At 45.2% G+C, this 17949-nt stretch overlaps 1 protein-coding gene across 1 annotated transcript in view; it reads left to right on the top strand.

Annotated features, from left to right (window-relative positions):
• The first annotated feature begins 4747 nt into the window (after positions 1 to 4747).
• The window catches only part of lhfpl4a (LHFPL tetraspan subfamily member 4a), an 80161-nt gene continuing 66959 nt past the window's right edge, over positions 4748 to 17949 (top strand). Inside the window, exon 1 of the mRNA XM_034167338.1 lies at positions 4748 to 5159. Within this exon, the coding sequence (XP_034023229.1) occupies positions 4754 to 5159 (406 nt within the window). The 5' untranslated portion in view covers positions 4748 to 4753. The remainder of the gene's footprint in view (positions 5160 to 17949) is intronic.

Genomic DNA, 17949 nt, shown 5'->3' with positions numbered 1-17949 from the left:
AACTCGCCATTGTTAGGGTCCTTTAAGGATTTCTCCCGGGAGTTCCGATTGGTTTTGACCATCCGGTGAAACGAATACCGGTGCCCACGGTTGCTGAATCTCAGGCAGGGGAGGCGGAGTGCGGCGGAGTATTCCGTGGATTTCGGATTTTTTCTGCTCAATCCGGTTGGAATGCCGTAGCTTTACGGGGCGTGTTTGTAGTCGGGTTAAATGAGGCACTAAAAGACGAGCTGGCGGTCCGTGATGAGCCAAACGATTTAGATGAGCTAATATCGTTGGTGATTCGTCTGGATGATCGGATGAGGGAGCGTGGACGCGAGAGAGGACGCCCATCAGAGCGGTTTTTTTTGTCTCGGGGCTTTCCCCAACACAGGTCTGGGCCGCCTCTTCTTCGCCCCACTGAGGCTCCTCCGACGGGACCTCCAGCTCCTCCTGTTGACGAGCCCATGCAGCTCGGACGAGTAGAGATGTCTGTATTGCCCCGACACATAAGCGTCAAGAGAAATAACGGCGACGTAACTCCAAGTGTTCTGGGACAGGCAAAATAACACAATAAAAAAAAAGAAGAAAAAAAAATTCCAGCACAAGTAAACGTTTTGTTTTCTTTAATTAGGGGTTATGAGTGTTTGGGGAGTTAGGGGCGTATCTGGTGGAGTGATTGATGGGCTCACTTAATTGTCAAGTTTGTATGTGGTTTAGGTATTTTTCGTTTGGGTTGTTGGGTCGTTTTATTTTGTTGTTTTTTATTTCTCTACATCCCTAACCCCGACCTCACTTGCCCCAAGACCGTTCGTCTTGTGGGTTGTGGGGTGGTGCAGGTTGGTCACGCTGAGCATTCTCAGAAGACCTCTGCACCTGGGGGGGGGGGGGGGGGGGTGTTAGAGGCGTTTCTTTGGTTTGGTTAGGGCCCGGTTCCACTCCAGCCTCGGTGAGCCTTTGTACCGTTCGTCATTGGTGTTGCTGGTGTGTGGTGCAGCGGAGACTTACCTCAGTCGGAGGGGTGGGCCGATCTGTTGCCGTTTGCCATTTTGGCAGTTCCACCCCTCCCGAGAGGCTGGGGTATGGTCGAGTTGTGGCACTGGACGCATTTCCAGTTCTCTGCTGCGCCTTGGGGTTGAGCTGGGTTAGTTTTTTCCTTGTTCCCTTCTCCGGCTTACTATTTTTGGGCCGTTTGCCAAAATTGAGCCGCCGGGGGGCTCTGGGAGGGACCTGGGGTCTTTCGGGGTGCTGGGGAGGGTAACGGGATTTATGGTCGTTTATATCCCCCCGGGGTTGTTTTTGGTTGTCCTCCGGGGGTTGGTTTTTGATTTCGTTTTGTTTTCCTTCCGGGTTCCACCTCCGGGGTTGATGGGACGGTCCCCTGGGGGGGAGTTGGCTTGGGACCGCCCAGCCATGTATGACCAAATCTGGGGTTCCGGGGTTGTGGGGTGGGTACCTCCTGGGGTTGATGGTACGGTCCCCTGGGGGGGGCGCCGTGTTGCTCCATGTGCACCTGGGGACCTTTGTTGGGCTTATGGTTTTGGCTGTTCCTCCTGGAACTGGCAATGAAGGCCTTCTGGGGGGGGTTGGGCTCTGCAGGTCATTCTGGGGGGGTTGTTTGTTATTCTTCTTTTATGCATTTTCGTTTGTATTGTGTTTGAGGGACTGTGTTGGGGGTTTTGCGTTTGGGAGTTTTTCTTTTCTTCCCGGGGTTGATGGGACGGTCCCCTGGGGAGGTTGTTGGGTGGGTTTTTATGTTGTTTTTTTTTCTGTGTGAGTGACCTTGTTTTTGGGTAATGTTTTGGGGGCTTTTGTTGATTCCAGCCGGCCTTCCTGCTGCGGTGCCTGTCCTGCTTTCTGCCGTGGACCCTGGAGGGGGGTGCTGTTCTCGGGCCTGGTTGGTTCGGTCGCCGGGAGGCTTCCCGTTGATGGGGGGGTACTGTTGTGTGTTGGGGGGGCGTGGCTGGCTGTGTTGGTGTTCTTTTCTTTTCTTTGCTCTCCAGGTGGCATGAGGGCTGATTTGTCTGTGGAGAAAGTGCTGGCTGAAGAGTCCTCACCCTTATTAGCGTCATGTGGAACACCTGTGGCAAGGGCTCACGTGCGGCCTTGAAGACTTGCAGCTGAAGCAGATAATTGGATGGCGTTCTGCATATAAGTCATGTGTGATTTGAGCAGAACTGCCGGGAACTCGACCTTGTGACGTTCGTTTGTGAGATGCTGAGGACCATGCCTGGGTTTGACATATCGAGCCCGTGAAGCAGGGAAGGGTGAGGACACATGCTGTCAGCACACGCTAAAGGTAATTAAGTGATTAAGTAACTGTTGATAGTATCTTGGTGTTTTGTTACACAGTAAACTGAGATTGTGAAGAGAATTGTGCAGCTTGCTTCTCACTGCGGTGGCGTGCAGGATAAGGGATCCTCCACTTGTTGTGAGAGGCTGCTCATTTGTATAAAGTTAAAAAGAAACATTGACCTGAGTGTGTTGCTGATAGCGTGTGTTATGCGAAAGATAGAGTTGTATCTGCTGACTCACCTCACCTTCTCTTTGCCCCACAGAGAATCGGTTCGTCGTGTCCACCTGGGGGGTGTTTGGCGGTGGTAGTGAGTCCAGGAGCGCCGGGCTTTAATCCTTGCGGGCGCTGGAGAACGTGCCACTTATCACTCCACCAGAGGGACGCTTTTTATGTTTTACATTTGTAAGCACAGGTGAAAAATAAATTGTTTCTGTTGGGAACCGCCTTCTGGTTATTTTTACCGCTGGGTTCTGTCAGACTCAGGTCCGCTCCTCAAACCGCGTCGACACATAACACCCCTGACTTGTTTAAAGAAAACTGGCACTAAAACCGATTATTATTTACAGGTTTTATCAAGTTTTAGAGATTTGCTTTCAGTTTGAGTTTAAGATAATTTTAGAAATGTTTATTCTTTTTTTGTGTGTATTTCTTGCCTTTAAAATGGCATAAACAAGTTAAAATGTGTGAAATGCCAAGTGTTCCAATACTTTTGGAGGGCACAGTATCCTAACCTTATGATGAGTGCAAAATGAGTGTGGTATTTTTACTGTTTTGTTTAAGAATGTTTAATTTTCACTGTTGCTGCACTTTGTGTCAAATCAGTTATATCATATATCATATTGATATGAAAATTCAGGAAGGTGTATCTTCTATTATACATTACAAATCTCAGGTGGAACTCTACTAGTGTTTACTAACGTACACCTAAATATCTTTAAAAACGAGAGAGAGAGAGAGAGAGGCCACTTCGGTGCCTGGTCTTGAGAACCAGAGATGGTAGGTTGAAAAGCTTTTTTATCCCATGGGAACTCTCCCTACCCACCTAAACGGCTCAAGAATATGAACAGCATGTATATAAGTGGCATTTACATGACAATTTATATGACAATATTGAGATACGATAATATGGCCATATTGTACAGCCCTACTGTCAACTAGCTGAAAACGTTGAATATTAATTTACATCTGCATTAAAAAAATGTTTAAAGTGGCAGGTGGTTAAGAGGGCTGGAATTAGGGGGTCAGCTGAAAAGAAAAAATAAAAATGCCTCAAAAGGCAGGGGTCTGGGGGGCAGAACTCCTCCAGAAGCTGAAAGGCAAAATAAGGAAAATGCTTAAAAAGGTTTTTGCCATGCTAATGCTCCCCTGAAGCATTTACTCAAAATAAAGTCTGAAGGACCTAAATGACATGGTGAGATGCTGATGAGCTTTGCTCATTCATGTCCGTGACATATGCATATTAATGATAATGATTATTAGGATATTCTGAATAAATATTTTATACGTTATATACAGACAGTTTTAATATTTATACAGACACAACAAGGAATGGACACTGAGTCTGATTCCAACAGGGTCGTCAAACGTTCCACAGTGAATCAAGCTAGATATTCATCCATAACATCAATGAATAAAATTAAAATAATTTTAACAAATAAATACTAAAACAAGCACCATCATGTGTGAGGAAACCTCATAAAATAAATATGACAATAGCAGAAGCTTCGTTCCTCCTGAACAAAAGCAGTCAAGTTCTCGTAAATAGGAACACGTTCTCTTCACTTCCACGAATCTGGAGAGAAAGTAATCAGAATCATATTGATTTGTGCACGTTTTTGTCCGCGCAAACTGTGTATCTGTGCAGTTAAATGTGAGTTTAAGGCGAATGCGCGTTCCCGCGAAGAGGTGCTGTTCACGGCAGTGGTGCTGAATTCAGCACAACATCTGATTGCACGCACAAGGAGAGAGCATGACCGCGCACGGGGATCTCAGGAGGTATTTTTGGTTATCAGTCTGTGCACCAAACGCTGCGCGCGTCGTTTTCTTTCCGATCTCAGCTGGTTTGCGGAAGAAAAGCTTCATGTGGAAACTTGCCAGCAGATGTCGTTAAAGTGAAGAAGTGCTGAAAGAAGAAAGCTGACATCCAGCCCTCCGAACCGTCCTGGATCTCTGCTGGTTGGCTCCGTGCGCGCGGTTCGCTCCATCGCGCGTCTTTACGCGCTGAGTGGAAGGGGAGGAGGAGGATTTTCCCGTCAGTGGAATCACGCTCCACAGCTGAACTGATTGTGCGATGGAGGATGGCGTTCAGATGCACGATCCAAAAGAAGAGCAGGATGTGGATCAGCTAAAGAGGACGAACAAACAGGGGCTCGGAGTGTTTTCTTTCTTTCTTTCTGTACCAGAATTTTATCTCCACATAAAGACAGAAGGCGAGAGGAGGAGGTTCGGGGGTTTTGGGGAGGGGGTGGGAGAAGAAAAATGCTGCCTTCGCAAGAAGCCTCCAAAATCTACCATGACAACTACATGCGTAACTCCAGGGCCATCGGAGTGCTTTGGGCCATCTTCACCATCTGCTTGGCCATCATCACGGTGGTGGTGTTCACCCAGCCCTACTGGATCGGAGACAGCGCCAACACGCCCCAAGCCGGACACTTCGGCTTGTTCCACTCCTGCGTGGACAACGGCAAGTCCACCCGTGAGCTCGTGTGTCACGGCAGTTTCTCCGACTTCGGTTCCATCCCGTCCGGAGCCTTCAAGGTGGCCACCTTCTTCGTGCTGATGTCCATGGTGCTCATCATCAGCTGCATCGGCTGCTTCACCCTCTTCTTCTTCTGCAACACCGCCACCGTCTACAAGACGTGCGCCTGGATGCAGCTGCTCTGCGGTAAGGAAGACGCGTTGGAGGCTTTGATTTGGTTTGATTGATTGATTGATTGATTGATTGATTTTGAGGGGGTGGGGGAGGTGGAGGAGAGAGACATTCCTGCCTTTTGTGTTAGATCTTCTATTTGTCACAGATGTTGGCAGAATCAGTTGTCTCTGGAGCTGCGCTCTGTGTCTGTTATGGGCGTCAGCTGGTCGCAGCAGGGTGCAAATGTTGTGTTTGGGAGGAAAGTCTCCAGGAGAAACGGTGGGACCTGATACTCTGACCATTTGTCCAGTCAGGGCATGAAGCTTTTAGGGCCACACTGGCGGCACCAGAGGTTTATCTTGATGGGGCTCCTTATTAATTTCTTGTAACAGTATCTGCAGTAAAGGCGAAAACATGCATTTTAAATGAATGAATGAGTCCATCTAATCACCATAAAAGTCCTATGAATAGTATTTTAAACATTAAAGCTATATGACAAAATTTAGTTTCTATAGAAATCCAAGCTTCATAGATTTATTTTTGTAACGTGTTGCAAAATTGTAGCTCATATTAATGATAAATGGCCTGCATTTATATCGCACTTATCCATCTGCATTAGATACTCAAAGCGCTTTACAATAATGCCTCACATTCACTCCAATGTCAGGGTGCTGCCACACAAGGCACTCACTACACACTGGGAGCAACTAGGGGATAAAGGACCTTGCTCAAGGGCCCTTAGTGATTTTCCAGTCAGGCTGGGATTTGAGCCAAGGATCCTCAGGTCTCAAGCCCAATGCTTAACCACAAGACCATCACCTCTCCTTAATAAAAAGAATATTTGTCTGGTGGGGGGGGATTCCATAACAAATATTTTCTTTTCTTTCTTATGGCATCATGCAGAGAAGGTTTTAAGGTTACCTTTGACTTGACCCACTTGCTTGATTTGCATTCCTGGTGCATGCACACTAACATTAAAACTAATTATTTATAAAAATTAATTATATATATATATATATATATATATATATATATATATATATATATATATATATATATATATATATATATATATATATAAACTTTCCAAAGTTAAACACATTTGAGATTTCCTGTTTCACTGTGGACTCAAAATTTGTCACTTCCTGTTTCAGTCTCAACTTTCCACAGAATTCCCATAAGATCTCATATACTGACCCACTTGCTTGATTTGCATTCCTGGTGCATGCACGCTAACATTAAAACTAATTATTTATAAAAATTAATTTTTATAAAAATTTTTATAATTTTTATAAAAGCTGTATCTCAAACAATTTGTGCTGGCCTTTATTGCTCTGAACTGCTTCCCAGACGGTAGCGGTTTCAGCAAGGAGTTCCTGAGGTGTGCTGTGTCCATTACAATGTCTCTAGCCTTCTTCCTCAGTCTGCTAGCATAGAGCATATCAAGGTGATGAAGCTCCAAATTGGAAAGAATCGGCTGACATTAAAAAAAAAACTATAATCCACAAACTAAAAATGTGGCAAAGTCCAGCTGCTATTTAATTTAATCCACACTGTACAGTTCCTGGTCCAAGTTGCTTGTATTTTTTTCTGTTTTCTTAGAGCTCTGACTTGTCTTGAAATATCTGAATTTTTCTTTGTAAAATGTTCATTTACATACACCCAGTGGTGGGCACAGATAACCAAAAAATTAACTTCGATAACAGATAATCAGATAACTGAAAAGTTATCTTCGATAAAGATAAAACAATAAACCACCCAAAAATGTATTGGAAGTTACAGATAACCGATAACAGATAAATTCCAATATTATCTCTGGCACATTTACAACTACTAGTAAAACAAATTTAATAGCTTCTAATAATATTAAAAATAACAGACCCAAAAATAAGAACACACTTTTTTCTTCCAACAGTCTGCCCCTGCTCGAGGCTCTTGTTTACTACAGCACTCCGAGCACAGACGCACCCCGAAACCCAAACAATGAGACCACACTTTTTTCTTCAACATTCGGCCCCTGCTGGAAGCTCTTATTTATTGCAGCCCTCCCAACACAGAGGCACCCTCAGAGCAGCCGTAAAACCAGCTTTCTATCAATGACAAACCTCCGGTCATGCGGAGGTCTTGAAAAATAAAGTCATATTGAGTTATGGTGTTGATTTATAAATAACATTAATACTGATAGAATAACTCCATTAATGTCAATTCTGTCATTTGTACAAAGTTAAAATATAACATATATCTTTTAATGTTGAATAATGCACTAATTCTGACGTTTTGTAACAAAGAGACAGATCGCAAAGGATTCTGGGTAAACGCGCCTCTGCTAAACACTGATTGGTTCAGTCATTCATTATGTAAACCAACACGTTAATGTGACGTCTGTCGTGTGTTGGTGTTTAAATGTGCTTTTGTAAAATATTCCATTTTTTTATTTGTAAAAACAGGCATTTTTACAGAGCCCTGGAAGTGTCATCGCAAATTTTTTTGCATGTGGAGAGAATGTGCGCATGTTTGCGCACATTCTCTCCACATTCTCTCTTTACAACATTCATTTGATGTTGTAAAACATGCTTTACAGTGTGCGAGATGATTTTTCATGCAGGAATTTTTTGGACCAAGTTTAAGGTTAATCGTGCATCCTGCATCGTGTAGTGTTCATGGAGTATCAAGCTGCAGTCAACATCTGACGACCACCTCCTGATCGCTGATCGTATGGTCGAATGAGAATCAAACCTGTTTGATATATTATTGTGGTTGGCTGTTGTGAGGTTATCCTGCTGCTGAAAGCTACAAGCAGCATCCAACCGTTCGCACTGTGCCTGTGCAAACACTGCAGAGCTGTCTTGTAATAATGTTGTTATTATTATTATTATTATTTTGCAGTTGTTTTGTTTTTAAACTTCATTTGTAAAAAAAAAAAAAAAAAAAGCCATTTGCAAAGCAAAAAAAGTTGATTTGACAATCATCTGACATAACCGGGGTCAAAATAAATAGAACACTGCCATCTACTGGTTCCCAGACACTGCCATGAACACTACTGGCCAGCAGATGCTAGATGGCAGTAGAGGCTTTCAAAACAAATTCTAGATAATCCTTGTCTGCTCACATTTAAAATGCGTGGAATTTAACAAACGCAATTAAAAAAATCAACGTCTGTAAAGGCAGAGAATATATTCAAGAGAGTTTTAGGCACTAGAGTTTAATGCTGTTGTCCGTGGAGCCTGAACAGAGAGTCTGAAATGCATTTGTCCTGTCGTGACGTACTGAGATTACATCATCCTACCCAAAATGCACTGCGGGGCAGAGCATGTGCTCACAAAACCTTAAAAATTAGCACATTACTTTAAAACTAAAACATATATCTGATATTTTTACTTTATGAAACTTCAGACATGACAGTAATTTTAAATTTTAAACTTGTCCAAAATTAGTTTGGTTAAAATTTGAACCATAAGTTAAAAATGTATGCCTCTGGATGACTTAGGTCATATTGTGGGCATATCGGTATGGTATTAAAGGAAATGTTTTTTTTTTTTCTTTTTCCTTTTGGGGCTGTTTTTCTTTTGTTTGCAGAGGATTGAGATGCTTTTTATACAAGCAGTTCTCTTCTCTTTGCAAAGGTTATAACTATGCGTCTGTTACAAAACTTTTAACAGGTGGGTGCTGAACTAATTTTAAAAATGCTTGTCGCTGTTCAACTTTGTTTATTTTGTTTATCAGTTTAAAAGTTATTGGATAAAAATTAATCGGAAGATAATTGGTCCGATAATGTTTTTTAAAGTTATCTAAAAAGATAATCAGATACTGAAAACATTATCTTCGATAATTATCTGTTATCGGATTATCGGAAGTGTGCCCACCACTGCATACACCTCAGTTCCTCTCAACTTTTGTTTGCTTTAACAAATCATTCTTAAATTTCCTGTGTGCAAACCGGATAATAATAACCAGTTTAGACTTTTTATCTTTTTTTTTTTGGAATTGAATGGCAGTCTCCATTATCATTACTGTTAACGTGGATGTCCTTAGATGAAAAAATAAATCAATAACCTGTTGCTCCAAGGAGTGAATTTCTCCCGGTGTCAGGATGTGAGGTTCTGCCTGGTTTTGTTTTCATGCTTTCGCTATGTTTGCTTCTGTGTGATCTTATTCTCTTGTCAGGGTTTTTCCCTGCTTGGGTTTTACTGTCCCTGTCTCTCTTGGTTGTATCTCCTGTCTCTTGGTGGTGGGTGTTTCCCTCTCCCTGGCCACACCCTCATTCTGGTGAGTTCCACGCACACTTGCTCCCAATCTACACCTCATAACTTGGGTGTATTTAAGATCCTCTTTTTGCCCTGATACCTCGCCAGATAGATGCACTCTATGCCTTCTCTCCAGCCTTCTTTGTCTCGTTCTCGACCTGGTTGCTTTCCGTGTTTTTTGACTTCTCGCTTGTATTTTCAACCACGCACCTGCCTGATGTTCTTGCTCTTGTTTGCCTTGTTGGATTGCCTATCCATGTGCCAGACCCTGTTTTTTGGCCAAGTAAATTGCTTTTGTCTACTAAGCCTTGAGTCCATGTCCAGCATTTGCATCCTGTCACATCTGTTTACCAGTCTTGATAGATCAATCTGGCCAATGATGGATGCAGCGGGCTCGGCTCCATTCCAAAATGCTGTACTCCACCACAGTAGGCAACTGGCAGAGCAAGAAGACTGGCTCACAGCTCTCAGTGCTAGTTTTAGTGAGCTTGCACAAAGACAAGAGGCCTTCATGTCATCTGTAAGTTCCCAAATGGAACTTCTCTTGTCTAAGCTCGACATTCAGGCCGGCCCCGCCCTGGCGAGATCCAGCCAGCCGCCACCTGATCCACCGGCCACCTTACAGGCTTCCATAGCTGAGTCTGCCCTCTGCACTCAGCTCTTCCGCCTGGAGCAATTCTCCGAGGAGACCAGTGATGTTCTGCCGTTCATAACCCAATGTGAACTACATTTTGAATTAATGTCCACCATGTTCCCATCAGACAAGACCAAGATAGCCTACATGATCTCACATTTATCAGGCCGGGCTGCAGCGTGGGCTACAGTGGAGTGGAGCCATCAGGCGCCATCTTGCTCCTCCCTCCAAGCATTCACTACAGCCTTGAAGCAGGTCTTCCAGCACACATCTCCGGGACATGAGGCAGCGCGCTCCTTTCTAAGGTTGAAGCAGGGCACTCGCCGGGTGGCAGACTACGCTGTTGACTTCCGGGTCCTGGCTACCAAGAGTGAGTGGAATCCTGCCACCCTCCTGGACGCCTTCTACCAGGGGTTGCCTCCCGATGTCCAGGATCAGCTTATTTCTGTCGATCTGCCCCAGGGATTGGATGATCTGATCGCCCTTGCCATCCGGATCGCCTGGCGCTTATCGGAGAGCTCGTGCCGCGAGCCTCGTTACGCTCCTCAATGCTCCGTTACGCCAAATTCTGGACCACCAAGCACCCACCATGCAGACGTCGAGGCAACTCGACGCCATGCAGCTGGGCTGAACACAGCTGTCTCAGGAGGAACGGCGCCGCAGATGGGACGAAGGACTTTGTTTTTATTGTGGACAATCAGGGCATGTGGTAATTAGTTGTCCAGTCAGGGGTGCCGCAATGAGGTCTCAGGCATCAGTGCGGGTGAGTCACAGTTCAGTTTCTTCCTCAATATCCCAGAATGTTATTACTGCTACATTGGAATCTGATCATTGTTCCGAGGATGTGCATGTCTTTGTGGATTCTGGCTCAGATGCCAATTTAATGTTATCCAGTGGTGCCAGGTCCCTGCACCTTAAGTTGTTTTACGTCGGTCGCCCTCTGGTGGTCAGGGCAGTGGACAGCCACGAATTAGGACAAATAACACATAAAACACAGCCTGTCTGTCTCACAATAAATAGCAACCATGTTGAAACCATTAGCTTCCATGTGTTTGATCAAATGACTCACTCTGTGATCTTGGGGCATCCCTGGCTGCAACAACACAGCCCCAATTTCAATTGGTCTAAGGGAAAGATTAAGGAGTGGGGTTCCTCCTGTTCTGAGAAATGTTTAATCAAATGTGAATCCCAGCAACAACCTGTTTTTTTGGACCTCCAGGAGGTTCCTATCTGCTATCATGATCTAGCGCCCGTGTTTAGCAAAGCTAAAGCTAAATCGCTCCCGCCTTACCGTCCTTACGATTGTGCAATAGACTTATTGCCCGGAACCAGTCCACCTCGTGGTAAATTGTATTCACTGTCTGTCCCAGAACGCTCTGCCATGCGGGAGTATATCCAGGAGTCACTCAATGCCGGCCTGATACGACCATCCTCCTCACCAGCTGGGGCAGGATTTTTCTTTGTTGAAAAGAAGGACAAGACTCTGCGTCCGTGTATCGAATATCAGGGATTGAATGAATTAACAGTCAAGAACCGCTACCCACTGCCACTGATGTCGTCCGCCTTTGAATCGTTAGAGGGGTCAAAAATATTCACCAAGCTAGATTTACGAAACGCCTACCATTTAGTCAGGATCAAACAAGGAGATGAGTGGAAGACTGCCTTCAATACCCCCACTGGTCACTATGAGTATCTCGTGATGCCTTTTGGGCTTACCAATGTGCCAGCAGTGTTCCAGAACCTAGTTAATGACATGTTACGTGAATACCTTAACAGGTTTGTTTTTGTTTATTTGGATGATATTCTGATCTTCTCGCCAGACCTTGAAACCCACACCCGACACGTGTGAACCATATTACAGACCCTCCTACAAAATAATCTTTATGTCAAGGCGGAGAAATTCGAATTTCATAAGTCAACAATTTCCTTCCTTGGTTTTGTTATTTCCGAGGGAAGGATCCAGATGGACCCTGACAAGGTGGCAGCAGTGCGGGATTGGGCAGTGTCCAGTAGCCAGAAAGAGGTTCAGAGGTTTTTAGGATTTGCTAACTTCTACCGTAAATTCATTCGTAATTTTAGCTCTGTTGCCGCACCCATTTACAATGTGACCTCCTCTCTCCGGGCATTTAAATGGACTGGGAATGGAATGGGAATGCGATGAGGCCTTCAGGGTCCTAAAGCAGCGGTCACAGCCACCCCCATACTACTCCTTCCTGACTCCACGCAGCAGTTTGTGGTGGAGGTCGATGCTTCAGATATTGGTGTGGGTGCCATCTTGTCTCAAATGAGTCCCACAGACAGTCGGCTGCATCCATGTGCCTATCTGTCCCGTAAGTTGTCTCCGGCGGAGTGCAACTACAGCATCGGCAACCGCGAATTGCTGGCGGTCAAAGTGGCCTTGGAGGAGTGGCGACACTGGCTCAAGGGAGCACAAGTACCATTTCTCGTGTATACCAACCATAAGAACCTGGCTTATTTACGCTCGGCAAAACGCTTGAATGCTCGTCAAGCTCGGTGGGCGATTTTCTTTAGTAGGCTTAATTTTGTCCTTACTTATCAACCCGGGACTAAGAACGGCAAACCGGATGCGTTATCCAGACAGTTTGATGGCCCTGACCCTCCTGCAGAACCTGGTAGTATCCTCCCGGCGTCTTGTTTTGTTTCGGCCCTCACGTGGGACATCGAGTCACAGGTTAGAAATGCTCACGGTAATGATGCTACTCCGGCAGGCTGTCCGGCGGGGAAGCTATTCGTTCCAGTCGCATTAAGAGGGGGAGTTATTCAATGGGGTCACAGTAGCCGGTTTTCCTGCCACCCAGGTATCAAGAAAACCTTATTTGTAGTTCAACAGCGATTTTGGTGGCCACGAATGGTTGCTGACATTACCGAGTTTATTAACGCCTGTCAAGTATGTGCCATGTTTAAGACATCCACTCGTCCTCCCGTCGGTTCATTATATCTACTGTCTGTTCCTCGGCAACCCTGGACTCATATCTCTCTTGATTTTGTCACCGGTCTTCCGCCCTCAAAGGATCATACTGTGATTTTAGCTGTTGTGGACCGCCTCTCGAAGATGTGTCATTTTGTACCTTTGTTGAAACTGCCCTCTGCTAAAGAACTTGCCGAAATAATGCTTACACATGTCTTTCATCTCCATGGCTTTCCGCAGGATATTGTCTCTGACCAGGGTCCACAGTTTATTTCTGGATTTTGGAGGGAGTTCTGCCGTCTCCTCGGGGCCTCCTCCAGCCTTACTTCCGGGTACCATCCCCAGGCAAACGGTCAGTCTGAATGGTTTAATCAAGAGTTGGAAAAGGGTCTCAGAATTCTATGTTCACAGAATCCGTCAACCTGGTCCCTGCAGATTTCTTGGATTGAACTAGCCCACAACAGTTTACTGTCAGCTTCTTCCGGGTTTTCTCCTTTTCATGTGGTTTACGGTCATCAACTTTCTCTCTTCTCTTCCTCTATCCTTCGTTCCTCTGTTCCGTCTGCCCTTAGTCTGATTGTCAGGTGCCAACGAACCTGGGAGCAGGCTCGTCGGGCCCTGGGTCGCTCTTCGGCCCTTTATAAGGGGGCCACTGACCGTAAACGGTCGGTTGCCCCAACCTACTCGGTAGGACAGAAGGCTTGGTTGTCCACCCGTCACTTGCCACTCCGTGGGGTTTTGCGCAAGCTGGCTCCCAGGTTCGTTGGCCTCCCACCCAGTTTGTTTTCTGTGCGGCAGCTTCTGGCTTCATGTCGCTGGGTCGCGGTTTTCAGTATCTGGTTGATTGGGAGAGGTCCCGTTTTATCCTGGACCCCGGTCTCATCCGAGATTTTCACGTTGCCCATCCTGCTGCTCCAGGGCCGTCTGGGGCTGGCCATTGTGGGGGAGTACTGTCAGGATGTGAGGTTCTGCCTGGTTTTGTTTTCATGCTTTCGCATTGTTTGCTTCTGTGTGGTCTTATTGTCTTGTCGGGGTTTTTCCCTGCGTGGGTTTTACTGTCCCTGTCTCTCTTGGTTGTATCTCCTGTCTCTTGGTGGTGGGTGTTTCCCTCTCCCTGGCCACACCCTCATTCTGGTGAGTTCCACGCACACTTGCTCCCAATCTACACCTCATCACTTGGGTGTATTTAAGATCCTCTTTTTGCCCTGATACCTCGCCAGATTGATGCACTCTATGCCTTCTCTCCAGCCTTCTTTGTCTCGTTCTCGACCTGGTTGCTTTCCGTGTTTTTTGACTTCTCGCTTGTATTTTCGACCACGCACCTGCCTGATGTTCTTGCTCTTGTTTGCCTTGTTGGATTGCCTACCTGTGTGCCAGATCCTGTTTTTTGGCCAAGTAAATTGCTTTTGTCTACTAAGCCTTGAGTCCGAGTCCAGCATTTGCATCCTGTCACACCCGTTTACCAGTCTTGATACCCGGTGTGTCTTCATCCACACCGCTACCAAGAGCAACAGCCCTGGCATATGTTCAGTGTTTAATATTTAGTCCAGATACAGTCAACTCCTCCATCCTAATATGCTGCTCCAATTCATCTGCACGGTTTTCCGTATTTTATTGTCTTTCTCCTGCAGTACTCTCACATACCTCCTTCAATAATCCAAGCAGTTCTGTTTGTTTTTTACCACTCCACTGAGCTCCTCAGACATGGAATTCAAAGACAGTTTAATTTCATCCAAGTCTTCATCACTTATAGCTTTTTTCCGCATGATGAGCAGTTAGGAAGAAAAGTTTTACCTGTGAGGGTGGTTTTTCCCGATTTTTCCCACTTCATCCCACCGACCCGCTACTACACCATCGAACAGTGAAGGGTCCGTTATGATGTTTAGCCACCGCTGGGCCTGGCAGCTAAACCGGCCTGGTCCAACAACTGACAACTGCGCCAATAGCTGCGATTTTAGCTGGCAGCCGCTGGAGCCGCTACAGCTCAGGCCCAGCCTGGTGATAGCTGGGTGCTACTGGAGCCTGGTCTCGGTTCAGAGTTTTGCTGGATGGCAGCCAATGGAGCCAGGTCACGGCCCAGTGGTAGCTGGCTGGCTGCCACTGGAAATCGGTATCATCCCAATGTTAGCTGGCTGGCTGCCGGAGCCTGGTCCCAGCCCGGTGGCGGTGACAACAGACCATGACAACAAGCAAACAAACAGCAACACGGTGCTGATCCACCAAACACAGTGGCACTGCTGCGTACACTCTTTCACTCTCAACCCACTCTCTGTTGTGTGGGCCGCCAAAGAGGAGGTACTGCTGGCCCACCACCAGATGGCGCCCTGCCATACTGGCACCTTTGGGCCTCTGGAGGGCGCACTGGCCTTTTGCTGACACTCCTGGAGGCGCACCTGGAGGCTGTCATCAGCTGTGGTCCATCATCATCACTCATACCATAAAAGCCTGGGAAGAACACCATAACTCTGCCGAGTTACAGCTTACCTGACAGGTAAACATACTCAGCTGTTTTGTACCGTAGGCACATTCATTGAAACTGAAGTCTTTGCAGTTGTGACTTATACTTGCAGCTTGTAGCCGAGTTTGTGGAAGTTGGAGGAGTTGGCGTCTCCACTCCTCACTTCTAACTACTGAGTATAACATTTGACACCGCACGTCCTCCAGTTTTTCCTCTGCACTCTGGGAGTATCTGGACTATTCCTCCAAGAGGATAACTGTGAGTTACTGACTGTTTGCTGGGTGTACCCACACCCACATTTAACCTTCTTCTGTTCCTGCCAGCAGTACCAGTCGGACAGCTTCATGCGGTGGCCACCAGGGGAACCAGGACTTGGCGGTTCTGGGGTGCTGCAGACCTCCGGCTGGCGGTGGAACCTCGTGGGTCCCGGCTCTTCTCTGGATAGGCATCTCCTATCCTTGGGCCTGCCCACGTGTCACTTTGTGTTTGATTGGACTCAGCATAATTTGGTTCTGTGTTGCACCTTGCATAATAAATTATTTGTTGGATAGTCTATTGACCATTCATTATACCCCCCCCCCCCCCAACGTGGGTCCGTTCATTCACTTTCCTAACACTCTCCAATTATTGCAGACATTAACATTATTTTTCTATTGGGATAAAATATGTTATTTGCAACACAAAGTGGTTGTGTTCTTCCCACTGTTGACCTGTAGGAGAAGCTGTGGTTTTGTCAAGGTTCTGAGTTTATTGTCCTGTTATCTTTGAGGAGAGACATTCTAACTGGTCTGGAAAGTTTGTGGCAGTTAAACTGTCTGATAACTTACACTGCCTGATATGGTTCCAGGAACTCCTTTGAAGAAAACTAAATTATCACTCTGCTGGAATGTGGTTGATGGGAGTGTTTCAGGAGACAACCCTAGTTGGAACTGCAGAACTGTCAAAAGTGTAACAACACTCCTTCCAGTTTGAGACATCAGCACTTTTGGGGAAGAGAATTAGTGTACTTTATAGGAATTAATTCTGAATGAGGGTATCTTCACTACAGGTGATACGGATTATTGTGGTAAAATTTCTCCAAATTAATTTTTTACTGATCAGTGAAATCGCATTTGCTGTTTCACATAAAATGTCATAATTAAGGAGCTGTGTCAGCTGCATGCTGTCACAAAGAAGCCTCCAGAACACTGTAATGTGAACAGGTTCAAGGAATATTTTCAAATAAGAATTTATGTTTATTGTTATAATGCACATGCATATTTCTGGAGTTCATGTTTTTGCTCAGTGGCTGCAGAATCATAGTTCAGAACAGAGAGACCCGTAATGTGAATGAGCCAAAGAAACGTGAGACTTTATGATAACGACACATGTGGTAAGTACGTTTACTGCTGTCTCTCAACAAAACAAAACAGAAATAAGTGCTGCTGCTTTTTTTTTATACCGGTCACCGTGTGAATGAGGCTTGGTGGTTTCTACGTATGTCACGTGATATTGATCATTCGTCCCATTTGCCATTTTGTTCCATTTACCGTGCAAATTTGGTTCCATTTTCTATATGTCTTGTACCATTGCACACTGTGCCCACCGTGTGCTCACACTAGTGGCGATGGCACTTAACTTAAAAACAAACATGGCAGGGTTTGATTTGGTGACAGGCACTGATTTGAATGAGGATATTGACGGTGCTCATTCTTCTAACACAAAAACACAAATCCACTACACCATAAGCCATCTGGAGGCAGTTGCAGTATTCGCTGGGACATCTGGAGCTGAAATAGAAACACTGACGGGTGAAGAGCTCGAGAAATTTCTGTCATGATTTGTCTGGACTGAGGAAAGCTGGCGACAGTCTGTACATGAAGAAGTCAATGTGTGGCATCAGGTATGGACTACATCGTCAGGATTGTTTTTGAACTGTTTTTGCAAGGTGACTGAGAACAATTTAGGACTGGATTGGATTGCTATTTAAAGTTTGTGTTGGACTGTTTGGAACCTCTTGACCTCAAAGGACCAGTGACAAGTTCATTTTCTCTTGTTTAGAAATTAATAAAATATCAAATCACAAGGCTCTATAAGGATCACAACGATCTATAGGCGTTATATAAAACAAATAATGAAAGTTTTTATTATTCATGCAATGGAAAGAATATTTTATGAGGGGAAAGATGAAATGTTCCATTCAATGAATGGAACTTTTCATCTTTCACATTTCTGCAGCTGCAGTGCGCTGATTACTAACGTGTGGTTTAGATCTACATCGGCTTATGTATTTAACATTGGAGCAGTCACACTGGAATAATTATGGCTCAGGATCATATTTATGACCAAGTACCTGTATATGTGGCATGTGCTAGTAAGTGGAATTAAATGTCCTAGTTATAATTTAATCACACTCAGCATCCTTATATGAGGTGCTTTCAAAAAGTATCTAAGTAAGAGTCAAAACCGTTTTTCGCTAGCTGGTAGTCCTGGTGTACGTGTCTCCTCGTGTCTATGTAGCATTGATCCAATCCAGTTGAACATACAAAAACGTTTATTCTAAAAACCAAAAAGGCTGT

Source organism: Thalassophryne amazonica, chromosome 3 (genome assembly GCF_902500255.1).
Source record: "Thalassophryne amazonica chromosome 3, fThaAma1.1, whole genome shotgun sequence".
NCBI classification, from domain to species: Eukaryota; Metazoa; Chordata; class Actinopteri; order Batrachoidiformes; family Batrachoididae; genus Thalassophryne; species Thalassophryne amazonica.
The sequence above is the reverse complement of the archived record's forward strand: the minus strand, read 5'-3'. Positions and strand labels throughout refer to the sequence as shown.